Consider the following 27021-nt stretch of genomic DNA (forward strand, 5'->3'; position numbering starts at 1 on the left):
CACTCACACAAATAGGTGGACTTTCATCTTTTAGCTTAAAGATCTGTTTATATTTTGTCACCTTGTGAAACCTGATTACAGGGGAGGCATTCAAAAAGGCTCACATTACTGCACAATGAGCAACCCCCAAATAATCCTGTCACTTAATTATACAGGGCATGCCCATTTACCAGTGTAATCCTTTTAATGTTGCTACTTTGATTTGCTTCATACACTGCTGGGTAGCTTGTACATTTCCCCCAGGGATCAATAAAATTTGATAATACGCCATGTTTTTAATGATAATCATTAAAAATTATACAAACTTAATTAAAGAATTAAGTTTGTATAATTATGTAATAATTATGTAATATGTTATAATGCAATAAAAGTAACAGAGATAAAATGCTTTTATTCTATAGCTACCTTCAAGAAAAAGTGCAAAAAACCCCACCAGTTTAAGGCTAGTGCAGACTGAATGCGCTTCTATTCTATTAACCAAGTCTGCCTTTTTTATTGTTGTTATTTGGCATGTGTTATGTCATCGGACAGTATTGTCTCATTTATACTGTGTAGTTTTATGTGATCTATAAGTGTAATTTAGGAGTTTTGCTAAAATGCTTTAGATTTTGTTGACCATCACATTGTGCTCAATCGACTGAGATACTGTGTGTACAGGGGTTTGGCTTTTGCGGTGGTTTTATTTATCTAAATGACCCTTTTCTGTGGCTGCTTCCAAGTAAAGCTCCTCTTCCACTTCTCCCTATGGTGTACCTCAAGGTTCTGTTTTGAGGCCTTAAAGGTCTCTGTTATATCTGAATCTCTTCAGCTGATACTTGCTTGTTTGTTCTCAACTGAATGAAGTTAAAACAGAAGTCATTGTTTTTCCCCCTGACAGATTTGTGGGCAGGGATGGAATGACTAATAGGGAGAGTCGGGTGAATACCCGATAAACTAATTCACTTTCACCTCGCTTTTGGGCCAGTTCAGTAAGGCCCATAAGTGCAACTCTTCCAAGTGCTCACTTATCACACCATTGCTAATTAAGTTACACCAAATCCCCATTAACTTTGGAGTTCACTTTAATATTGGGGCTTTGAATTTTAGAGCTTTGTATAGACATGCAGCAGTGTACATTGGAAAACTTTTACATATATACATCCCCAGCATATGATCAGGGCCTGGCTGTGCAGCATACAACAGTGGCGAGTCTGTGGGCCTGACTCTGTGAAGCAAGTGGAAACTCCAGTTAAATATTTTATTATAATTTTTTTTTTTAACTTTCAGAAAGATAACAGGCAGGTTGAGTTTTGTTTTTCCATAAAATTCTTTTATTCTTTAAATACACAGGCTATTCAGAAACTGGTTAGGATGCAGACCGCAGGGTCCTCAAAAAGTAAAGCTGGTCTTATGAATAAATGGATGATTTACAAAAACTTACATAAAATCAATCAATACTTCTCATTTTCACACAGTGGAAGGTTGTTTTAACGAGAGAGAAAGAAATTTGAATAATATCCCTCCCAAAATATTTCTCAAAATGGACATGTTCTCGTCCCAAAATCCAAAGCTATTAGGCTTTGGACTGTGGAAGGAGAACATGTCCATTTTGTAATGGAGGGGAAAAAAGGTGGACTTTGTAAAAATCAATAAGTTTTACATAAACCACTGCCGTACGTTTCAGAGATGTTTGCACGGCAGTATAAACGGCACAATTTCCCCTCATACCCGCTTTCTACATCAGAATCAAAACTCACATTTTTCCTTTTTCAAACTACTCAATAACAACAACAATAATAATAATGATGATAATGGTGGTAATGGTAATAATAACAACTTTAGATAATCCACCATAAAGAACAAAAGCGGCTTTAGGTGGAAAATAGTAAGTCTTTGTGAGCTCCTGATTAAAGTGTGGTTGGTGTTTAGTAAAGGACCTTAAATACAGATTCAATATAAATACAGATTCAGACTCAGCTTATTCAGTCCACTGAACACATTTCGTTTGCATAGGTTTTTTACAGGTCAGATTTATAGCCAATTTAAATCTTTGGACAAACTTTTATGTTAGCAGAAAATATCATCTGCAGATTAGGTGTACATAAATGCAGTTTTCAGGCAATAGATCACGGCCTCTCCAAAGGGTGAGAGATTTCTACTGAAGCTAGAAAGCCTCCCAATTTAACATTCAGTCATTGCATGCATGGCTAAATATCAACACAGTCAGTTACGGCAGTTGACCTTTCTAGTGTTTAATAAACATATCTCACATGGAGAAGTTAATCAACAACTCACAGATTTCAGTGATTAAAAAAAACTGTATAAACCTTCATACATCTAGAAGACTGCAATCAACCTGGAGGTTTACAAGTCTTTACACGAGTATTCATAATAACGCAGTTGTTGCTAAGAATTAGAGCACGACTTGCAGAAGAGTTCATAACTAAGCTCAGTATTCAGATTTTTACCAAAAACATTCATGTCAAACGAAAGCGCTTCATGTATTTTGAGATTAGATATTTCCACCTTCTAACAATTAATTCATTTCTTGATTTGTTTCTCCTCTCAAACAGCTTGCTACACAAACTGCAGAATTAATGTAGCCAACCTTCTATCAAAAATATTAACTTTTTTTTCTTTTATACCAACATTTCAAAAATAACTTTTAATATTTAAAAAATGCACAAGGTTTGATACAATCGCTATGTATACAGGATATCATCTATACATTTGGAAAAAAAGTCCTAACTGAAAAGTGAGATGAGATGCGACACAATGCACTTTGCCCTAAAAAACAAAACAAAACAAACAAACTCAGACCTAGCTTTAGACAAATGGAGGCTGCAAAACACTGCTACAAACAGTGGACACAAAAGTGAATGCATTTTACAGGGACATAACCTCTGTGTACTCTGAGTTTCAGGAGCATTTATTATTCCGACTCATAAGAGATAACTGCCAGTTTGGATCCAGAAATATCATTACCAAAAAAAAAAAAAAAAAGGTTTGGTTTGACAGATTGCCTTCGGGCATCTGTCAAACCAAACCTTTTTTTTCTAACACATCAGCACACTGATATTTATAAAGTGCCTAAAGCTGTTATAGAGACATTAAATAATGCTAAAATATGAACCCAGTATAAAACAGCTCCTACTCCAATCAATAAACTGAGGAAATTAGCTTTTTTTGTCCTTCTGCACAAAACCTGGATGAGAAGATTGATACCACTCTTATATTTGTGTGTTAATTTTAAACTAAAGCCACAAAGCTGCTAGATGAGACTTGAATTTAGACTGGAAACCACCGTCGTGTCTCAGTTCTTCGCTACTTGAATGATAGAAAAGGACCACCAAACAAGGTTCAGCCAGCAGGAGGCTGTAATCATCAGCACTGATGATAGTGGCTTTGCTAGCTTACTAGCTAACAGCAGCAGACAGCAAATTGTCCATATGGGTGGTAAAAGGCAGAACAAGTTTAGAACATGCAGTAAATCGCGGGACAACCTGAGTCCAACATTCAGAATGTCATTTCATTTAAGAGCAGAACGTGACATGTCCATTTGAGAATTAATCAGTCCAAACTTACACACTAGACAAGTCAGCATGTAGTAGTAGTTTTAGTACTACATGAAGTGAACTAATATTATGAACGAAATTGAGACCAAGCATAGGAATTATTTATCTTAAAAGAAATGGTCAATAGAGAATTAGCTCTGAAAAGTTGGGCCAATAACAACACTTAAAAATAATAATTTGGCTGATAATTAAAATTTTATTGTTCTGCCTTTTCTGCAACAGAAACCAAAGTCTTCATTAGAACAAAATAACCAGTTGTTTCAGCATCTTATAGTCAGCACAGAATTAAGGTGACAATACTTGAGTGTGTCACTGCTATTGTTACCTGTCACTGAATGTGTCAGTCAATGGCAGCCCTTAAGTCTGATGTTAGCTGGTAAAGACAATTAGCTGCTCTATCCATGTAAACAGCCTAAAAACCAACCACCAATTAACTCAATTAACTCCAGTGGTTTTCATCCTTCTTTCTAAACATCAAACAAAATATACAGAATAATTTGTAAGCTTTGATGGTTCTTGAAGGCTGAATGAGGCCAGGCTACACAGTTTCACCCGTTTCTACCAATCACACTGAACTAAGCTAAGCTAATTCGTGAACATAGACTATATAAAAGATAGAGGTAGCCTCTGGGCTTGTAAAGTGGAGCCAATGTGGAAGAGCTTTAACTCTGAATTTCTATAAATGGCCAACAGGAGGCGACCAGACTGAATAGCAATAGTTTCAGTCTGATCCATCCATCACGCTTCACATCCAATTCAAAAACACTACAATGCTCACAATGAAAACAGGCACCTTCAGTCCCACATAACTGGTGACATTACTATGGCCAATTCCATTGCTTATATACAATCTGTGTTCGTGACTTGATAATAGTGTAATCAATCTTCTCATCTGAAAGAATCATCTTCATTTTTTTAAATAACTAGTAAAAGTTGTGAGATGAACTGAATGAAAGAGTTCTCATTAGCTGTGCAAAAACAACATTTAACTGAGACTGAAGCAGATAACGTAAAACATCTTAAAGGAGAAAATAATCATTAGTATTTTGTGTTTGATCTGGCAAGAAGTCATCAACACTGAAAGAGCATCTCTGTGAAAAACAGGAGGGATTTTTTTGTTTTAACTCCCCTGACTGGACATTTTCATCCAGAAGCAGAGTGTGTACAATTAATATAGCATCCTCTTTGTTAAATTTACACCTCCTTCTGAGAAATAAAAACTGTCGGGATTGACATCATCTTTTCTTTTGTAAGATCTCAGTGTGAAATGAAACCTCAGTGTGAAGGATGGATGATCAAATAATAACGGAAAGATTTTAAGACAAACATACTATTGGATCAATTTTGTGCCAGCAGGATGATGGAAACAGAAACTAAAGCTCTGAGAAGAGCTACACCTGCAAGCTCAGTAATGAGCAGCTTTAACGTCAGCTACTCACCAAGAAAGACATATTCAACTACAAGAGAATATTTTAACTCCTCACCTCCACCAGTTGTAATACTATTATCCAAATAGTTCTGTAGTTTCATCAAGGTCAGTAGGTCAACACTCTTAATCCTGCCAAAATATACCTGTCATATGTTCACTTTTTAGGAATAAAAAAAAAACATTTGTAAAGTTCCAGACGCAAACTTCAGCCATGTTACTGACACACACACTGGGCCTCATGCAGGAAAGACTCACTCCCACAGGTTTGTTTCCATCACTCTCATTGCCTGTAAGGAAAGTGTGGCCTTATAATTACGAATTATAATTGACAGAATAAATAAATCCTTGATTATTGCTGCTGTTGTACAATCAGGGCTCAGAGAAATGTTTTTCAGATGCTTTCAGCTGAGAGTATTACGAAGTGTCATCTAGACACTGAGCTAGCCAAACATCTGGGCAGCTCAGTTGAGCTAACCGTTTACACTGGTGAGGCTGCCTCGCCTGAATGAGTTGCATCCTGCACTTTTGTCGTATGAAATTCATGTATATTCTAGACCTGTCGTTTAATGTAGTGCACAGTCTCTGCTTTTATCCACATTGGAATGTGTTTCTTTGACTTGGATACATCTTCATTGGATTTTTTGTCATAATGGCTGTCGTTTTTCTTTAAAGTCTGACATTTTATTGGCGAATATAAGATTGGTAACTTGTACACGTTATTCACTGTCAGCTTGTTAGGTTGTTGTGCATCAACGATTAGTTGTTGTGTAACACTTAACTGACAATAAATAAAGCAGAACAAGTAACAAAGCATGACAGGTCTAGATGTCAATTAAACCAGTGATTCTGTCACACAAAATGAACACACTTAAGCATTATGTAAAAACTCAATAATTGTTAACAGTTAACAATTATATGTCAATTATATTTGCCATATAATTTAACATATAAATTATATGTCAAATATAATTTAAATGAAAAACAAATAAATAAATGAAAAAAGGGGAGAGTCGTGAGAGTACCAGAGTGTTTTAGTAGGCAGCTGGGAAATAATTGGGAGTTGTTTTTAACATAAAGCTAAAATTAGCATCACTGGTCCATGCCATGCTGGTTGGGAGATTGTTGCTGCAAACGGGGCAGGGAGCAGCAGTGGATGTGTGTGCACCAAGAGACCTGCATAGCAGTTACATTGTGAGTGGAAGAGAGCTGAAGCCTCTGCTATCCAACTGTTACTTGTTGCAGAAAGCAGACTCAATTGAGGGAAAAGGGAAAAAAAAAAAAAAAACAGACCCTGAGCAATTGGCGATTGTTAATCCTCCCTGTAGATAGACCTTGTTGATCAAACACTCTACTTTTCTTAGCTTGAGTTGAGTTAAACCGGGAGAAACTCTGGGCACGTGGATAGGTGTCCTTTAGAGCAGTGCACTGTAATGAAGTTTGGTTTAGTTTTTATAAATTATCATTAAAAGGCAAACTTGGAATTTCAATCAAATATCATTCATCAGCCCAGCCCCAGGACATAGTTACAAAAAGGTTTCCTGCAGAAGGCCCATTGTTTTCTTGTGCAGTATCATCACAACCATCATGTCAAATGAGAGCATAGTACCTTGAGAGAAAGTGAGCCCTGTGATGTCTGCATTTAGAACAAGTCAACTATGTATGTCAAGTAGCTCTATAGTAGCACCTGATCACATGTCTACGCTCATTAATGTCCCTACTTTTAATGTAAAAATAATGAGAGCCATTTCCATAGTGTCTGTAGGAAACATTCACTGAGGTACTCCACACTGACGGAGGCCAGCAGGGAGTCTGGAAGGCAGAGCAGAGGAAAGCGCTTTGAATAGTTTGGTTGCTTTTGGTCATGTTGTCATATTTCTTGTTTAGTGTTTGGCTTCTTGTATTAAAGCAGCTTTGGTGAACATGAAACACTCAAAAGTACAATGGCTTCTTAACAGAAGACCATCATCCAATCATTGATCCCTCTAAATCACAAACCTCAGGGTGGAAATGTTTTTCTTCCTGTGTGGGTGGCTGCTGCTCCAGCTGGGAACAAGCATCCTGCCTGAAGCTGCAGCTATGTTTTTGTTTTTTTGCCTCCAAAACTTTGAGTGTGTCATGGTCTACATGCACATTCAATGGCATGTGTGATATAGAACATGAACTCCATGTCCATGGCAGTCTGTGGCACACTTGCACTCTCCCCATGGATGACAGGGATTAGAGCGCTGTCCATCTCATTCATGTAGCGCTGTGGGAGAAGACTGCCTTTGGAGCCAGCCTGGTACTCCACCTGAGAAAAAACAGTAAAGAAATATTCAAAAGGCTTTAAGTGCTAAACACAATAAAATAGGGCTGTCACAATACCAGATGTTCACTTCACAATTACTGTGGTCAAAAAACTTCCCAAAACCTATTAGGGGTGCAACGATACACAAAATGCACGGTTCGGTTCGATACTTTTTTCGAAACAAAAAAATGTTCATGCTTTTTTAATTTGTCATTTATTAAAATTATAAATATCTATTTTATCTCAAAAGTACAGTTTTTAAATTTAATGCTGCTGAAACAACGAAATAATAATAAAAAAATTAATCTATCTGATCGAGAAATCACTCATCTTTGGAAAAGAGTTTATTACAGAGAAATGGCTCTTTCCAAAATGAAAGCTATACTATACGCTTCTTCTGGGCTATATTCTCAGCAGCATATTAAACATATCAGGTCCTCATAACGAGAATCATGTGCTAACGACTGTCTAAATGACTCGGGTAAAGTTTGTAGCATGCATGCTTGCATGCTTGTTGTTTTTGTCTGCTTCCACTTGTCTTTGCACTAGGATGCTGTCGGAGTAAATGTGCAGTCATATTCGTTGTGTTCCCACTAGTGCTTTCAGGTTAATCTCGTTGAAATGACCTTAACGCCGCAACACGGCAAATCTCCGTTAACGAGCTACCCCTGATCGCCCCGTGCATGGGGCTAGACGGCCAACACGTTAACGAGCTAACTGCGCTAACACACTAGTTCCACCAATGTAATTGAGCATTGCGTGGCACATCCAACATACTGTTTTACTTTAGTCCATGACGCGCTTACCTTCAGGGTCATATGTCACATGAAAACCAAAATAATTCCAAACGCCAGATCTGAATGAGGGTGGGGGAGGTTCAATTTGCCATGTTGAATTCAATTCAATTCAATTTTATTTATATAGCGCCAAATCACAACAAAAGTCGCCTCAAGGCGCTTCATAGATACAGAGAAAAACCCAACAATCATATGACCCCCTATGAGCAAGCACTTTGGCGACAGTGGGAAGGAAAAACTCCCTTTTAACAGGAAGAAACCTCCGGCAGAACCAGGCTCAGGGAGGGGCGGCCATCTGCTGCGACCGGTTGGGGTGAGAGAAGGAAGACAGGATAAAAGACATGCTGTGGAAGAGAGACAGAGGTTAATAACAGATATGATTCAATGCAGAGAGGTCTATTAATACAGTGAGTGAGAAAGGTGACTGGAAAGGAAAAACTCAATGCATCATGGGAATCCCCAGCAGCCTAAGTCTATTGCAGCATAACTAAGGGAGGATTCAGGATCACCTGGTCCAGCCCTAACTATATGCTTTAGCAAAAAGGAAAGTTTTAAGCCTAATCTTGAAAGTAGAGATAGTGTCTGTCTCCCGAATCCAAACTGGAAGCTGGTTCCACAGAAGAGGGGCCTGAAAACTGAAGGCTCTCCCTCCCATTCTACTTTTAAATACTCTAGGAACAACAAGTAGGCCTGCAGAGCGAGAGCGAAGTGCTCTAATAGGGTGATATGGTACTACAAGGTCATTAAGATAAGATGGGGCCTGATTATTTAAGACCTTGTATGTGAGGAGCAGGATTTTGAATTCAATTCTGGATTTAACAGGAAGCCAATGAAGGGAAGCCAAAACAGGAGAAATATGCTCTCTCTTTCTAGTCCCTGTCAGTACTCTTGCTGCAGCATTTTGGATTAGTTGAAGGCTTTTCAGCGAGTTTTTTGGACATCCTGATAATAATGAGTTACAGTAGTCCAGCCTGGAAGTAATAAATGCATGAACTAGTTTTTCAGCGTCACTCTGAGACAGGATATTTCTAATTTTAGAGATGTTGCGCAAATGGAAGAAAGCAGTCTTACATATTTGTTTAATATGTGCGTTGAAGGACATGTCCTGGTCAAAAATGACTCCAAGGTTCCTCACAGTGTTACTGGAGGCCAAGGTAATGCCATCCAGAGTAAGAATCTGGTTAGATACCATATTTCTAAGATTTTCAGGGCCGAGTACAATAACCTCAGTTTTATCTGAATTAAGAAGCAGAAAGTTAGCGGCCATCCAGGTCTTTATGTCTTTAAGACATTCCTGCAGTCTAACTAATTGGTGTGTGCTATCTGGCTTCATGGACAGATAGAGCTGGGTGTCATCGGCATAACAGTGAAAATGTATGCTATGTCTTCTAATGATGCTGCCTAAGGGAAGCATGTATAATGTAAACAGAATTGGTCCTAGCACTGAACCCTGTGGAACTCCATAATTAACCTCAGTGTGTGAAGAGGACTCTCCATTTACATGCACAAATTGGAGTCTATTAGATAGATATGATACAAACCACTGCAGTGCAGTACCTGTAATACCTACAGCATGTTCTAATCGCTCTAATAGGATATTATGGTCGACAGTATCGAACGCTGCACTGAGGTCTAGCAGGACAAGCACAGAGATGAGTCCACTGTCAGAGGCCATAAGAAGATCATTTGTAACCTTCACTAAAGCTGTTTCTGTGCTGTGATGAGCTCTGAAACCTGACTGAAACTCTTCAAATAAACCATTCCTCTGCAGATGATCTGTTAGCTGTTTGACAACTACTCTTTCAAGGATTTTTGATATGAAAGGAAGGTTGGAGATTGGCCTATAATTAGCTAAGACTGCTGGGTCTAGAGATGGCTTTTTGAGTAAAGGTTTAACTACAGCCAGCTTGAAGGCCTGTGGTACATAGCCGATTATTAGAGATAGGTTGATCATATTTAAGATCGAAGAATTAATTAATGGCAGGACTTCTTTGAGCAGTTTTGTAGGAATGGGGTCTAAAAGACACGTTGAAGGTTTGGAGGAAGTAATTATTGAAGTTAACTCAGAAAGATCAATTGGAGAAAAAGAGTCTAACTTAACATCAATGGTACTAAGAGTAGCTGTAGATAATATTACATCTGTGGGATGATTACTGGTAATTTTTTCTCTAATGATAAAAATTTTATTTGTGAAGAAGTTCATGAAGTCATTACTAGTTAACGTTAAAGGGATGGTTGGCTCAAAAGAGCTCTGACTTTTTGTCAGCCTGGCTACAGTGCTGAAGAGAAACCTGGGGTTGTTCTTATTTTCTTCAATCAGTGATGAATAGTAAGATGTTCTGGCTTTGCGGAGGGCTTTCTTATAAAGCAGCAAACTTTTTCTCCAGGCTAAATGATGATCCTCTAAATTTGTGACACGCCATTTCCTCTCCAGATTACGAGTCATCTGCTTTAGGCTACGTGTTTGAGAATTATACCACGGAGTCAGGTACTTCTGATTAGAGACCTTAGTTTTCACAGGAGCTACAGTATCCAGAGTCGTACGTAGTGAGGAGGTGAAATTATTAACAAGATAATCGACCTCTGTTGGGGTAGCGTTCAGATAGCTGCTCTGCTCTGTGTTGGTACAGGGCATTGAAGATGATAACAGTGGGTGGATTATATTCTTAAACTTAGTTACAGCGCTTTCAGAAAGACATCTACTTTGATAAAGTCTACTCTCCACCGCTGTGTAATCAATTATTGTAAATGTAAATGTTATCAGGAAATGATCAGACAGGAGAGGGTTTTTAGGAAACACTGTTAAATGTTCAGTTTCTATGCCATATGTTAAAACAAGATCTAGAGTGTGATTAAAGTGGTGGGTGGGTTCTTTTACATTTTGAGAGAAGCCAATTGAGTCTAATAACAGATTAAATGCCATGTTGAGGCTGTCATTTTTAGCATCTACATGGATGTTAAAATCACCCACAATAATTATTTTATCTGAGCTCAGAACTAAATTAGATATAAAGTCTGAGAAATCAGACAGAAACTCTGTGTAAGGCCCAGGTCCAGGCCCAGGACGATAGATGATAACAAGTAAGACTGGTTTCTGAGTTTCACAGCTGGGGTGGAGAATGTTAAGCATCAGGCTTTCAAATGAATTAAAAGTCTGTCTTGGTCTTTCGTTGATTAACAGGCTGGTGTGAAAAATTGCTGCCACACCGCCCCCTCGGCCTGTGCTTCGAGGTTTCTGGTAGTTAGAATGACTCGGGGGTGTTGATTCATTTAAACTAACATAATCATCCTGCTGCAACCAGGTTTCTGTAAGGCAGAGTAAATCAATTTGTTGATCAATTATTAAGTCATGTACTAACAGAGACTTGGAGGAGAGAGACCTAATATTTAATAATCCACATTTCACTGTTTTACTCTTTGGTTCAGATGTGGATACTTTATTGTTCTTTCTTTGTAATTGTTTATGTTTAAGTTGTTTGTTGCTGGTTTTTAGTTAGTTTTTTGTCTGTTTGGGAGCTGACACAGTCTCTATGGAGATGGGTTTTTGGGGGGGTAGCAGGAGGAGAGAACCAGAGCTTGCAACCAGAGCTTAACTTCTTTCTCTGGTGGTGGTCAGAGGGCCCGGTGGCGCCAGTGTCCGGCAGCCTCGCCTCTGTCAGTGCGCCCCAGGGTGGCTGTGGCTACAATGTAGCTTGCCATCACCAGTGTGTGAATGTGTGCGTGAATGGGTGGATGACTGGATATGTAAAGCGCTTTGGGGTCCTTAGGGACTAGTAAAGCGCTATATAAATACAGGCCATTTACCATTTCTCGCTAGCTTGCCCTGCGCTCTTCCTTCTGAAGATGCTCTCTGCGTTGAGCGCTCAGTGGATCTGCGCTCGACAGTGCAGCCTAGGCGGAGTAGTCGAACGCAGATTCACTGAGCACTCAACACAGACACCATTGTCAGAAGGAAAGTTGATAAAATAAATTACAAATTTTGTATTGTTCAATACATATGCGTACCGAACCGAAAGCACTGTATCGAACGGTTCAATATCGATACGAATATCGTTGCACCCCTAATACACACACACACACACACACACATATGGTTAAACTCAAAACACAAGCATATGAAGGTGGTGAGAAAGTCTGTAACCATAACTGACCAAGAGAATTCAAAAATGACCATTAGAGTGGTGATACTAGTGTGTGATTTTTAAATACAGTCAGTCATCATTAATACATCACTATTGTTGCATCTGCATTTTCAAATACCTTGTAAGACCACTCTGCGTCTTAAAAAGGTTTTACAATATTAACCTGAATCACTGCTTGTTTACCATGTCAGCCTGTGTCGAGACACACAGTGAGAGTGAGTTGATTCCGCTGGAAGTGAGAACGGCGAGGTGAGGAGTGAGAGCACTGCAGGTTGCCAACGCTATTTCCTTCTGAAAAACACTGCAGGACGATAAGACAGATGCCAGGTTGCAGTCTGGAGACTTCAGCTGGTAGAATACCTGAACAGAAATACAGTTCAGGTCATGCACACATCACAACTTTTAGATGGCTTTAGAACTCAGAATGGAAACCTCATTCAGTTCACAGAAGGTGTCAGATAGGAGCAAACAATTTGATGTGAAAAAAGGAAAATTTACCTCAGTGCATGTAATCAGCCGATTGTCTGATTCAAACTCAGTGTCTTGTTGCATCCTCACACTACACACTCCATCTAGGGATCTTCCATCAACTCCACTAGTTTTGCTGCAGGAATACAAATTCACAGGGTCACAGTAGAAAGTACTGTTTTCCCAGAGATTTAAACTGCATCGTGTTTTAGTTAAAATATGATCAAATACTGGCATTGGCAAACACATACACACATGGAGTAAATCATTGCGTGCAGTTACCCTGTGTTGACAGGTGGATTCCACTCCACCCAGCGGACAGTCACATTCTCTCTGACCTGCTCATCATTAATCTTGCCACAGGGTATGTGGAAGTTTGTCTGCTCCCTGAGGGCAGAGCGAAGAGATTCCATGGTCTCTGGAGGGATTTGCACCATCAACCCATCTGGTAAAAACAAAACAATTGACTAGTCTGGCCCAGCAATAACAGAATGGACATAAGTATTTCAGAGCCAACAACCAGTCACAGTACCTTCTACAATGCTGGACTTCGCAATGAAACCTGAGGAGGCTTTAAGTGCTCCATTGAACACCACAAAACTGGCCCCAGTGACTGTAACAAAACGCAAACCCCCAGAAGTTCATATATGCATGGTACAACAAAATGCTTGCCTCTAATGTTTTATTTTTCAAAAATAGAGGAGTATGGAGCATTTCTAAAGACACTCACCTGTCCGAGACTTCCCAGGCATGCTGTTGGCCTGGGTTTGGTAATTTCCCTCCTCATTCTGGTAACAGACCAGGTGAGAGTCGGCCTCCGAGCTGAATCTTGCTCCAATGCTGATGACATGTTCATTGGATGCATTTATCACCTTCTGCACCTGAAAAATACAGAAAAATATACATTTCTGTACAACACTGCTGTGTGCCAACTTTTGCTTTATTTACTTATTATTTTTACATACATACATTGTTTGATTTTGGCCTAAGTAAGTAAGTAAGTAAAATTTTATTTATATAGCACATTTCTAGATAGAGATCACAAAGTGCTTTACAAGATATAACAGATTAAAAAGACAAAATACAAACAAAGTTAGCAAAAAGCAATTTTAAAAAGATGTGTTTTTAGCTGTTTTTTAAAAGTAATCAATGAATCAGCGGATCGTAAGTCCTGAGGAAGGGAATTCCACAGTCTGGCGGCCACAGTAGCAAAAGCTCTATCACCCCTAGTTTTCAATCTCGTATACTGAATGACAAGTAGGCCCTGACTACTCGACCTCAGAGACCTACTAAGGGCATAAGGCTGTAAAAGTTCAATAATATATGGTGGTGCTTGATGTTGAAGAGCCTTAAAAGTTAAAACCAAAATCTTAAAATGGACTCTAAATTCGACAGGAAGCCAATGTAACTGCATAAGCAACGGTGTTATATGTGAATATTTAGAAGCTTTCGTCAAAAGTCTTGCTGCAGCATTCTGAACGATCTGCAGACGCTCCAAAGAACCTTTGTTTAGACAAGTAAACAGGGAATTGCAATAGTCCAGTCGTGAAGAGATAAAAGCATGAATAACAATCTCCAGTTCGGTATAGGATATTATAGAGCTCAATTTAGAAATATTTCTTAAATGATAAAAGCAAGACCAAACAAGAGATTTAACATGACTATCTAACGTAAGAGCAGGATCAAGGATAATCCCCAAGTTCCTGACAGATGGTTTTACAAACGTTGAAAGAGGACCAAGAGCATTTATTATACTGGGTATATGTCTATCTGGGGCGCATAAGAGGACTTCGGTTTTATGTTGTAAAGAGAATTTTAAAACGACAAGGGAATCATTTTCTGGTTGTTCATTCAAGACAGATCTTACTACACATTCTTTAATAGATAATTTATCACGGGTTTATTAGGGTTTTTTTTCTCTAAATGCTACCTCTATATTCAGCCTCCAAAAATTTTTATTTGCCAATGATGGCCCTAAAACACCACGATACAACTATATGAAACTAAGTAGCTTTGACTTGTTTGTACAAGACAATTTCTCAACATGTGGCAGGACAATTTACGAAAGAAAGTAAAGAAAAACATATTGTACTGATCATTCAACTGATTTAATCTACTTTGTACCCTTTTCAGTTATCCTTTGAAGGGAGTTAGAGGACGACCACAAAAACCTAATTTCTAAACCAATATGTTTCTAGAAGTTACAGAAATTTTGGGGGTTGTTTGTAGTTTGATTACCAAAAAATTAACCCAAAGCACTTGTAAATAAAGAAGTCAACATCTACTGAAACCAAGTACATGAAGCTTGGGCACTAAAACACCTGAGAAGTTATTCTTTTTTTAGTTGCAACTGTGACAAATGACATATTCAAGCATTATCAATGTTTATCTAAATCCTAACCAGAATCTGAACAAGTTTATTTTACAAAATTAAAGGAACTCTTACCTCACTGAAGCTACTTTTGGGAATATCAATGTAGCTGTGGCCCATCTCCATGTGGATCCTCAGGCCCTCCACCACTGACAGGCTATACTGGTAGTTCCTTAGATCCTGGATGAGAACAGTTTATAGAATCTGAACTCATCAAAGTGTTCTAATCAATTTTTTTCAAGTCTGCCAATAATCAGCATCAAAAAAGTGTCTATGACTGTTGTCCTAATAACATTTATGTTCAAAAACCTTTCACCAAAAGCCCAGTATAAAACAAATTAATTTTAAACTGTCAATCATCAAAATCAAAAACTACTCTGCCAGACACCCATGAAATCTGCATTACTTAAAATGTGGCTTGAGTGGAGTTAAGAATTATGTGTAGTTTTAGCTCTAACAAAATTTTGCCAAGCTTCTCAATTATAAATAAATCTTATTTTCTTTATTGCAAAATCTTATTTTGCACTACTTACAGCCAATAAATTCATAATGGTGTGTCCTGTCTCTCGATACACTGACTGCCGAAAACGGATACTTATCAGTGTGGTGGGATACGCTGAAAAACAAAAACATATGTAAATAAACCATAAAAGCACAATATGTATCACTTGTCCCTGTGTCTTTCTCCTAGAACAGCCTATATGCTTACAGACAGTAATTTACAATGGTTTAGTAATTTAACTTGTAGAGGGGTTTACCTTACGATATAAAATGTGTTAGTGTGACTGCTTTTGGTAAAATAAGCTCTTTACAAATGAGAAGGTGGAACTGGGGTATTTTTATTTACTCAGCAAACTGCTGAAACTAATCATTTTAACAATAATAATAATAAACTAATAACCATAAGGTTTCAGAAGAGCAGGTTTTTTTTTTTCATTTTCAACAAATCAAAGTTTAAGATTACTATGTTTTAATATGAAATAACACTCAGTGTTGTCATGAGCAACAAAGATTTACATACAGTTGTATTCAGCTCCAAGACGCAAAAGCAGTCTCAGTGGAAAGACTTTGGCCCAGGGCACCTCCAGTTTCTGAATGAGCAGGCCAAACAAGAATGGCTGTGAAGGGAGAGTGAGGCCGTCTAGAGACTGGCAGGTGGGAGAGAAGAATACCATCCCAGCATGATCCTTACTGCCCAAGAAACTACTTGTAAAAGTCACATTATCCAGCTCCTCCACAAACCTCCCTGTAACACAAGATAATGATTATGTTATCCTTTATAAGCTAAAGGTGTAGTTATTAAAAGTTGCAAAGGCAGGCTGAAGGCAGGTATTACCTTTTTGGGCATCCTGGAAAATGCTGAGATATATGGTAAAGAGGTCTTTGGGAAGAGTTTTTTCTTGAGGCAAACACTCCAACAGAAATACTAACTCTTTCTGTCCCAGAGCCTGCAGCCCATTAGAGCCAAAACACCAGCATTCCCTGCCAGAGTCTGGAAGATAAAACACACAAGAGTTAATACATTGGAAGGCATGTGAGGATTCACAAAATTTGAAAGAGGAAATATGAGATACACTACCAGTCAAAAGTTTGGACACACATTCTTGTTTAATGTTTTTTTCTTTATTTCTACTGTTTGCTACATTGTAGATACATACTAAAGACATCAAATATATGACGGAAGATATCTGGAATTATGTAGCAAAAAAAATAATTTAAAAAAGATAAATAACTCTAAATATGTTTTATATTTTACATTCCTGAGAATAGCCACACTTTGCTTTGTTGATAGCGCTGCCAATCCTTGGTCTTCTCTCAATGAGCTTCATGATGTAGTCACCTGAAATGGTTTTCACTTCAAAGGTGTGCCTTGTCAGGTTCATTTGGCCTCCACAGTCACCTGATCTGAACCCAATGGAGATGGTTTGGGATGAGATGGACCACAGAGTGAAGGGAAAAGGGCCAGCAAGTGCTGAGCATCTCTGGGAACTCCAAGACTGCATAAAACCATTTCAGGTGACTACCTCATGAAGCTCATGGAGAGAATGCCATGACTGTGCAAAACAGTAATCAAAGCAAAGGATGACTATTTTGAATAATCTAAAACATAAAACATGTTTTGAGTTATTTCACACTTTTTAGTGTACTACATAATTCCATATTTGTTCATTCATATTTCACTTACATGTCACCAGTTTGACATTGACTAGCAGGTTGGCATTAAGAATGAATGTCAGAGGACGGGGTCCGCCTTCTTCTAGTAAGTGCAGAATCTGACATGGAGCAGGATTCTCCTCAACTAAAACATCTAAACAGAAAACACAGCAGAGCGATTATTAAAGCATTTCGCATAAAAGCCAGTGTGAGACTTACATTTCACTCTGATCCAAGCACAACAGAAAGACATAAGATGTCCAGATGTGCAAAAATAAACCAAGAGATTCATGTCTAAAACACACCTCCTCCTTCGTCCTCTCCAGTGGCAATGAGCAGTGGAGGCAGCTCGTCTTCATTGTCTGGTAGCAGACTGGGAAACCTGTTCACTGAAGAACCAATTCCACAAAGCAACGCGAAATCCCAGGGTCCAGACACTGGGCGGAAAGCTACCTCTGCTGCCACAGCAGCCTCAGGGGAAGATGCACTGTTAACTCCGGTCTCTGCCCCAGGTAAGCCAGGCTGAAATAAGAATGTCATTTCATGTAATACCATCGTCAATGGACTAATTTTTATTGTCCATTTTTTTTTATTTCTATTTATTGTCTATCTAATTGTCTATTTTAGTGTAGCAGTACTAGAAAATGCCAGGTTGCCAAGAAGCACATAAATCAGCTGCTTCTCAAGAGTTTCTCATCATGTGTATGAACGTCAACTTGTCCATGTTGGACAGCAGCTGGCAGCACTTGTTTTCAATTTATGAAAGAGTTTCTAGGACCTCTGGCCCTGATAATTGACATGGATATATGGAGTAGAAGGGCCAGCGACCTTAGCTGCAGTTCAATACACTGGGAGTGTATGCCGTTATTTTTGTGCCACTATTCTGAGCGCATGTAAAAAAAATTTGAGCGCAAGTGAAAAAAAGTTTGCAGGTGCAAGTGTTGCATTTTGAGAAGAAATTTATTTTGAGCGAAGAAAAGCTGAATTTGAGCGAACAAAATTCATTGCTGCGTGCAAAAAATGTATTTCAGTGTTTGCTGAACACTGAAATCCACTGCTCTCAACGTGTTGCTCGCGCTCTCAACGTGTTGCTCGCGCTCTCAACGTGTTGCTCGCGCTCTCAACGTGTTGCTCGCGCTCTCAACGTGTTGCTCGCATTCTCAACATTTCTGCCCGTGCGCGTTCAACTCTTTGTGTACGCCGTTATATTTGTGCCACAAAACCAGCCAATCATAGACTTGGATGCAAAAATATCTGATTGACTGTTTTGGTCTCCAATCAGCTCGAAATGACAAAATGCAATATCCCAGAATCCATTTAGTCCAAAACTCAAACGAGGCAGTGGCAGAGGAACACAGAGTGGCGGAGTTTGAAATATTTCTCTTTATGGGTCACGAAATAAACTTTTAAGATATTTTCATGCGATAATGGTGCTGTGTAAACTTCAAATACCTGCTCGATTCATCAAGACATCACATATTTCCATAATGCTCTAGCGTTTTCGGAGATGCCTGTTACCCACCAGCTGACCGGGTGGTCACTCGGGTTAAACATAATATGTAAAGCTCAACTGACAAAAAAATCGGCCGACTACACCACCAGGTATTATAGGAAAAACCATAAAGCCTTTGAACTAAAACAAACGCTGTTGTGACAGTGATGTACACCGTCTTGTTGGTATATATGTATGATTTGTATCACCTTCATGTTTCCAAACCGATACCATGACCAGCAGTTTTACAGCTGTGGCTCCAGCAAACATCAGCTGATACTAGAAATTAATTTTAAATAAATTCTAACAACAGCTTATCAAGCTTGAACGTGCTGTTGTTGTTTAGCACAACATCCGCTGGTTTCCTGTTTCTGGCGCAAAGTGGGAGATAAACAAACAAGAGAGACAGCTGATCATTGATCGGTTTTATGATTGAAGTAGCCACAGGAGAGGGAGGGAGAGAGAATGATGGGAGAAGAGGCAGCTGTGCAACGTAAAGACAGAATAACTCCAGCTTTGTCTTTTTTCATTCTAGCTGAAGTTTATGGGCTCAAAATGTGGTCATAAATATTTTGTACTTGTAAATCGGTTTTGTACTTGTAAAAAAGATTTGTGCGTGCGTAAAAAAGATTTGTGCGTGCGTAAAAAAGATTTGTGCGTGCGTAAAAAAGATTTGTGCGTGCGTAAAAAAGATTTGTGCGTGTGTAAAAAAGATTTGTGTGTGGACTTAGCCCAAAAAAAAAAACCCCTGCAAGTTACAAGTACGAATTTTGACCCTATTTTTCTTCCTTTAAGCTGATTGGTCAATGTCATGTCAATCACAAATTAAACAATCCAATCAGAGAACAGATGGGTTTGGCCGTCGGAGGGGCATTTTTTTGAACTGCAGGTCCTTGAAGAGTAATCTCTATATAAATATCCGATAGCAGTTAGGTCCCCTTACTTTCAGCAGCAGTTGAAAGGATAAAGTTGTGGTATGTCAGTGGTTAGAAATACCATTATTACTTTAGGATTAGTTAATGCTAATTGCTAACTAAAAGCAAAGGATCCAGAATTTGTTACGCTGGCTGCTGGGCTCTGTGGGTTTTTGCAGCAGCTCTACCTGTACTAGATGCACCTGTTCCTTGTCGTTTTTATCTCTGACTTTATGTGAACTACAAGAGTTTGTGGCTTTTTTTTTGCTAGTTCTTCAAATGTTCAATAAAAACATGTATGCTAATTCATAACGAAGAAAGCTTTGTAATGAAGACTGTCATTTCCAAAACACTGCCGCCCCCCCCCCCCCCCCCCGCGTCCGCAGCGCTGTTGAAAAGGCTGTGGAAGTCCCTCTATTAAACACGTAGTCCTGTGACACAAAAATCACCAAACTCGGACGACCACAGACTGTTGTCCTTCGTGGTGATGAAGGAAAACGCTGGGTTGGCATGTAAAAGGGCATTTATTCCCTTCAAAGACCTGCAGTTCAAAAAAAAGCGCCCCTCCAACAGCCAAACCCATCTGTTCTCTGATTGGATTGTTACATTTGTGATTGACATGACATTCACCAATGTGAAAGGAAGAAAAATAGGGTCAAAATTCGTAGTTGTAACTTGCAGGGGTTTTTTTTGGCTAAGTCCACACACAAATCTTTTTTACACACACGCAAATCTTTTTTACGCACGCACAAATCTTTTTTACGCACGCACAAATCTTTTTTATGCACGCACAAATCTTTTTTACGCATACAAATCTTTTTTTACGCACGCACAAATCTTTTATACGCACGCACAAATCGTTTTTACGCACGCACAAATCTTTTTTTTACACACACACACACACACACACACACACACACACACACAAATCCTGATTTACAAGTACAAAACCGATTTACAAGTACAAAATATTTATGACCATATTTTGAGCCCATAGAAGTACGGTACTAATTGCATTCCTTTTCCTCTCAATATGGATGTATTGTAATTGGGCCAGCCCAGAGTTGATCATGACCAATTGGCTAATCCACCACCTTTCATTGTTTATACCGTTACAAAAATAAACAAACATAAAAATGAAAAAACACCATCAGCCCACCGGGCAAATGCCCGGTATGCCCAATGGCCAGTCCAGCTACACGGTCAGCTGGTGGGTAATAGGCATCTCCGAAAACGTTAGAGCATTATTGAAATATGTGATGTCTTGATGATTTCAAACTCCGCCACTCTGTGTTCTTCCGCCACTGCCTCGTTTGAGTTTTGGACGAAATGGATTCTGGGATATTGCATTTCATCATTTCGAGCTGATTGGAGACCAGAACAGCCAATCAGATATTTTTGCATCCAAGTCTGTGATTGGCTGGTTTTGTGGCACAAATATAACGGCGTACACAAAGAGTTGAACGCGCACGGGCAGAAATGTTGAGAGCGTGAGCAACAATCAAATCAATCAAGGCTTTATTCGCCACGTGCAGGTTGCCCTGCAGTGAAATAGGACCCCCCCCTTACACACACAACACAGACATCACATGGGGATACAGGTCGGAGATCGGTAGCGTTACAGAAAAAAAAAAAACACTGAAATATACACTACAATGGGAAAGTACAAGAGGAAAAAAAGAGACCTCTATTCATGCTGGGCTCCTGGGAGGACAGCATGAGAACAAAAAAGCACATAAATGTCCACAGCACAACATCGAAGGCGTTTGGAAAGGGAGGGGGGATGAGTGTGTGCATATCGGTGTATATGTATGTATGTGTGTGCGTGTCCAGAGTTCAGCTGAGACAGTGTCCTTCGCCCTGCTAGGCTAAGTAAACAGTCTTCCAGCCAACCCAGGTGGCCTTGCATGGAATGGGAAGGAACAGACTAAACACAGTCGTTATCAGGGTGTTCTTGTTCGGCTCCAGCCTTGCGACCGCAGCTGGTGACGAAAGGGTATCCGCATGAAGTGATGGTGCTTTTTACTTTAGTGCGAACAGCTCATATGAATTTCAAAGCAGTTCTAACAGTCCAACACTGGTCTCTCAATCTCCTGTTGGAGAACCGTGAGCTTTGCCATGATGTTATCAAACTTGCGCTCTGTGATGTTGTCATTCTTGTTCTCAAAGAGCCGATTCTGAGAACTAATGACCACAGTGAGCCTCCCCAAGATGTCATCCAATTTGTGCTCAGAGATGTTATTCCGAGCGAGCCGTTCTAAGATGTAATCCAGTCTGCACTCAGAGATCTTATTCTGAGTATTCACGGCAGCCGTAAGCCTTTCCAAGATCTTATCCGTGCTGCACTCAATGAGTCCATTTTGAGAAACTCACGCCTCTCCCATTGTTTCAATCCCAGCGGGCAGCCTTGTGGGGGTTTGAACAGCCGGTTCCGCTTTCTTAATTCTTCAATAAGTCAGGACCAAGCCAGCTCCGATCAGCAAGAACCCTGTTACCATGGTTCCGTATAGGTAAATATCTTCAGCACTCAGGCTCACCCAAGCCCAAACTTCTCGTTGAGAAAGGGGTGTCAATTGCATTCAGGGACCAGTTGATCAAATCCATAATTCCTCTTTTAGGTTTTAGAGAACAGACCGTGAGAGAGTGTTCCAGGGAAAAGTAATACAAAAAACCACGAGACTAGACTAGGACATAAGAGGCTAAGCAGGGAAGCTAAGGGAGAGGAGGAGAGGAGAAAAGTGCGACCGCCTTCGTCAAGAGTAAGAGCAGAAAAAAAAAATTGCGAGCGAGCGCAAATACAAAAACTGAGCGAGAGGGGCTGCTATTGTGTGTGTGTGTGTGTGTGTGTGTGTGTGTGTGTGTGTGTGTGTGTGTGTGTGTGTGTGTGTGTATGTGTGTGTATGTATGGATAATAGCAAACACTGAAATACATTTTTTGCACGCAGCAATGAATTTTGTTCGCTCAAATTCAGCTTTTCTTCGCTCAAAATAAATTTCTCCTCAAAATACAACACTTGCACCTGCAAACTTTTTTTTACTTGTGCTCAAATTTTTTTTACGTGCACTCAGAATAGTGGCACAAAAATAACACCATAGGAGTGGAGTCTGTGGGACCACAGAATGAGAAACCCAAGTTAGCCGGGACTAGTTGGTCAGTAGTGACTGAACTTTCAAGACAGATGGGCATGTTGACTTTAATACTGGCTATTAAATGAGTGTAGGTATTTACAATGTATTTATACCAAAACAAGGGATCAGTAATTTGAGCCATTTGTTGAGTTATAAACCGGGGTGTACGTAAGTGGTCTGCAGGTGCGGGTTCACAGTCAAAATAAAAGACGCGCACCAGATAAGAAGTTGCAACGTGTGTTTGGGTACATAGGATTTTCTGGAGGAGGACAGACATTTGTTCAGAACTCTTAAAGATGTTGAAGAAGCAAGCTCCTTTAAGCAATTACATTGGTGTTCCTCCATCTCCAAAGAAATGTCCAAAGGAGTCCAAACCGCAAAAGAAGCACGTATTCTCGGAAAAGTGGTTGCAGGTGGTGAGCTGGCTTCAAACAAATGATGGACGCACAGAGATGTGGTTCAGAATATGCAATGAAAATCCCACTCTAGCGGACAAAAACAGTGCCTTTTATATGTACGCAAACGCGCGTTGCAACTTCTTGTCTGGTGCGCATCTTTTATTTTGACAGTGAACGCGCACCTGCGGACCACTTACTGTATGGTCACCCCTGGTTATAAAGTTCTAAAAAGGTGGAATCCTGATAGATGAGCTATGAGGATGATTGCATTACTGTTGTCTCATCTGGGGTGGCACCACTGAACTCTTGGGAGCTCCTGCGGCTCATCACAGACAGCTTGGCGGTGTCTGCCACCTCTCCATTGGGTAAGATACCATCAGCAAACCACACGCGCTTTTGCTCACGAGGACAACCTAATAACACAGAAAAAGGAAGTGTCTTCAGGGGTACAGTTAAGGAAAACAAGTGAAAGGTAAAGCAGACTGTGTAAGAATAACCTTACCGTCATTGCTTGGGTGTTTAAGAACAGACACAGGCACCATGACAGTAGGTGGTGGGGAGTTTAGAGTACCAGCAGCACGGGCCTGCTGTAAAGGGGGGATTGTGCTGCAGTATTCAGATGGGACATTTGGGTTTGGGCTAGGACCTGTAGGACTCATCATCCGTTCCAGAGCCTGGGCTACAACAGAAGGATGCTGTTAGAAGCATGTTCATTTTTTTTTTTTTTTTTTTTAAAGGTGTTAACTCGAGTCTAAAAAGCTAGTTACCCGACTCATTTAGATGTAGAGACTAGTTTCTTGAATATGAATGTCTGAATGTCTGTGAAATGGTGGCAATCTAATCTGAGGTTTTATTTAGATTTTCAAGTCCTCTTTAGAGTAAACTAAACTTCAGTGGTCAAATGATTTTTCGTTATTAAAGTTTATTGTATTTCTGGAGAAGTAATTAAAGGCTGTGCCTTTTGAAGAAACATGCTGGTTTTAGTAGTAAGGCACAACTTTTATTTTGAATGCAATCCATACATTTTTCCCAAGTGGCCCAGTTTACAGGTCTGTGTGACTGAGGCCTATAAGGCCCACTCAGCCTAAATTTGTCCCCTGCTACGAAGAACCAGGATATTTCTTTTTGCTTTAAAAAAAATAATCTACAATTAATCTACAATTAATTAATGGTTGTTACAAAAATTAAAACAAGATTTAAAAAAAGCATACAGAAGATAAAAGGGGGGGCATGTCTACTGCAATGGCTACAAGATTGTGAATAATTTTCCTGTAATTAATAAGTTGTGTTTAGAAAGTGCAAATGGTGGAGAACAAAGGAAAGCACTGCAACATATTATTATAGCTATATTTCATTGGTTTAATTAAAAAGGACTTCCACTTTCTGCGGTTCTGTTACAGATTTGGAAAATAAGTGAGGACACTGGAGAAGGAAAAAGCATCTCTATCAGTAAGTTTCTTCAGAGAAGCCTGTTGAAAAAAAGCTGGACAGTATATTAGTAGTATCTGACCAATAATGGACTAACACAGATATATATCTAAATGCGTCTAAATGCAGTTTAAATATTGAATTTGTCAAGTATATAATATTCACACAGACTTCCACTGCAGGAATTTTAATTAAGAAAATCCTGACAAATAACAAAACGCCTCTCAAATTAGTTCTCTTACAGATGGACATCGACTCCATTGTCCTGGCCTGCAGCTGGTAGCCCTCCATCTGTATTGCTGCCTCGGTGATTGTGTTGTTATGGAACGTGAACCACTTTCCACCTGCTCCACATTCCCTTAAGTGTGGCTCTCTAGCTATCATTACCAGCTGCAGTCCAAGATGGTGGAGTTGGAGTCCCTCTTAATGCAGCAGGTGAATGATACAGAAGAGTGCCGCTACATGTTTCCTCTAGCTCACAGACTAAAAGAATAAAATTGGTGGCAGCCAGTGGTACCCTTAAGCCGATACACCGATGGTATCAGTTCCAAAATCCTACGTTCTCAAACTATCACATTCACAAGATGTTCACAAAATGTAACCGCTATCCTTGATCATGAGGTCAAGTTTTAGGACGTACACTTATATATACACACACGTATAAATTTGAAACTCCTTCTTGCCTTGTTCTCAAGTTTCTGTATTCATAAAGTTCAGTGTTGGGGTGTAGGACTGTAGCGTACATCAGCATAACAGCTTTTCTAAAGCTGTGCCAGTTGGATATTGGTTTAGTCCCCAACATTGCTATAAGATGAGTTATTACTTTCAGGAAAACTGGCTATAGTGGAGAGGCTTTCAGAGCAGCTTTTCTCAGCGCTGCTGATCAAGCAATTATGTCGTATTATATTGATTATGTATCACATAGCTTTACTTATCCAGTATGTAATGACAGCAACAACAATGTCGCTTTCAAAAACACAGGAATGCAACCACAGCAGATTGAAACATTACAAAGATATTATTGTTATTTAGATCCTTGTTTCTATAATTTCTTTTAAGTAATTCAATTAGTATCAATAATTCAATTAGTATCAATGCAAGAACAGTTATTCGCCTTGCTGTGCAACGAAAGGATGACATGGCAGAAAAAAAGTCAACCAAGGCTTAAGGCTATTTACTGACCCCATTTTCAGTGCAACGGTAACATAACCAAATATATTACTTAAAATGGAGACAAAACACTGATTTGCAATATATGCACACATTCTAAACTCAAACAATCCAGCACAGCAGCAGTACAAAGTTTCCAACATTTTATTCATTACAAGTAAGAAGCATCTTACCTCATCATCTCCTCCTCAACTAAAACACAATTAATCCACGTTATGACAAATCTCTCTCGCCAACTGACATCAGACCAGTCCTCACAGCTTTTCTGAAGTGGCTCCTCTCGTAAATAATAACAGGCTATTAGCTGTAGGCTGAGGTGTATGCAGTAAGCCTCGTATACTGATGTCAGTGAGGGAGAGGAAAGCAAGAGAGGGGAGGAGAGGAGGAGCTGTGTGAGGGAGAGAAGAGAAGGATTGCAACACACTGCCCGAGCATCCAAAAGCCACTAAAGTGGACCATCTCCTCCTTAATTTAGACAGCATGTGAGCATCACATGTCCACTGCACTCGGTGGTCCTGTACTACATAGACTCACAAGCTCAAGGACAAGTAATAGTGTCCTGTTATCACTTTCCTCTGCAATCAACTCCCATCTCTCTCCATATCACTGCTGCAGTCCAGCTAAAAAAAAGGTGCCTATTTCCACGTCTTTTATTGTTACCAAGATGGTGACCTCAGGGAGAGTTAAAGAAAATGTTTTTCCCAGTCTCCAAAACAGCATCACTTAATCCTGTAATCAGCATTAAACTTTTACTGGAAAAAGTAAACGAAACTACCTGATCACCAAGCTCCGGCATGAGGAAAAGCTAACTTTGTAACTGTTCCAATCCACCGTTGTTTGTTTTACACAGCGAAAAATGAACTGTTAACTTAGTCTGATGTTTAAATTAGGTAGCCTGTTGAAGGCTGACTGTGGCAGCTATACCACTCTCTATTGCACTGATACTTGGAGCAAGCAGGAGTAAATCTAAAGAGGGGCATAAGGTGTACTAGACCATATTTATTTCAAGGCTTTCATCATATTATTCAGCTCATTGCAAGCACCTGCCTATACAGCATGATAACACTAAGCTAGCCAAGAACCCAGAATGATGTTGAATGCACACGCCAGCCTAGCAGCCAGACCCTAAACTTCAGGTAGCAAATGGATGAGCAGTCAGGCTGCAGCCTTTGTTTCTACCTGTTCATGTTTATACAGTAGAATCACTGTAACGAAGAAACTTCAGAAATATGTTAATGTGTAAATTGATTTACATCGCCCAAAATTTAGGATTCTTATCTTTGCTTTG

The 27021-nt window shown here is 39.5% G+C and overlaps 1 protein-coding gene across 2 annotated transcripts in view; it reads right to left on the reverse strand.

Annotated features, from left to right (window-relative positions):
* Nucleotides 1-1287: 1287 nt before the first annotated feature.
* Nucleotides 1288-27021, reverse strand: part of zfyve16 (zinc finger, FYVE domain containing 16) — a 45658-nt gene continuing 19924 nt past the window's right edge. For both annotated transcript variants that reach the window (XM_026173009.2, XM_080303477.1), the window contains 14 exons: nt 23638-23814; nt 23409-23548; nt 17508-17724; nt 17234-17356; nt 16385-16540; nt 16070-16294; nt 15582-15664; nt 15124-15228; nt 13408-13558; nt 13210-13290; nt 12960-13122; nt 12708-12813; nt 12393-12569; nt 1288-7273 (listed from right to left, as the gene is read on the reverse strand). In XM_026173009.2, the coding sequence (XP_026028794.2) occupies nt 7097-7273; nt 12393-12569; nt 12708-12813; nt 12960-13122; nt 13210-13290; nt 13408-13558; nt 15124-15228; nt 15582-15664; nt 16070-16294; nt 16385-16540; nt 17234-17356; nt 17508-17724; nt 23409-23548; nt 23638-23814 (2081 nt within the window). In that variant the 3' untranslated portion in view covers nt 1288-7096. The remainder of the gene's footprint in view (nt 7274-12392; nt 12570-12707; nt 12814-12959; nt 13123-13209; nt 13291-13407; nt 13559-15123; nt 15229-15581; nt 15665-16069; nt 16295-16384; nt 16541-17233; nt 17357-17507; nt 17725-23408; nt 23549-23637; nt 23815-27021) is intronic.

This window comes from Astatotilapia calliptera, chromosome 7 (assembly GCF_964374335.1).
Source record: "Astatotilapia calliptera chromosome 7, fAstCal68.1, whole genome shotgun sequence".
NCBI classification, from domain to species: Eukaryota; Metazoa; Chordata; class Actinopteri; order Cichliformes; family Cichlidae; genus Astatotilapia; species Astatotilapia calliptera.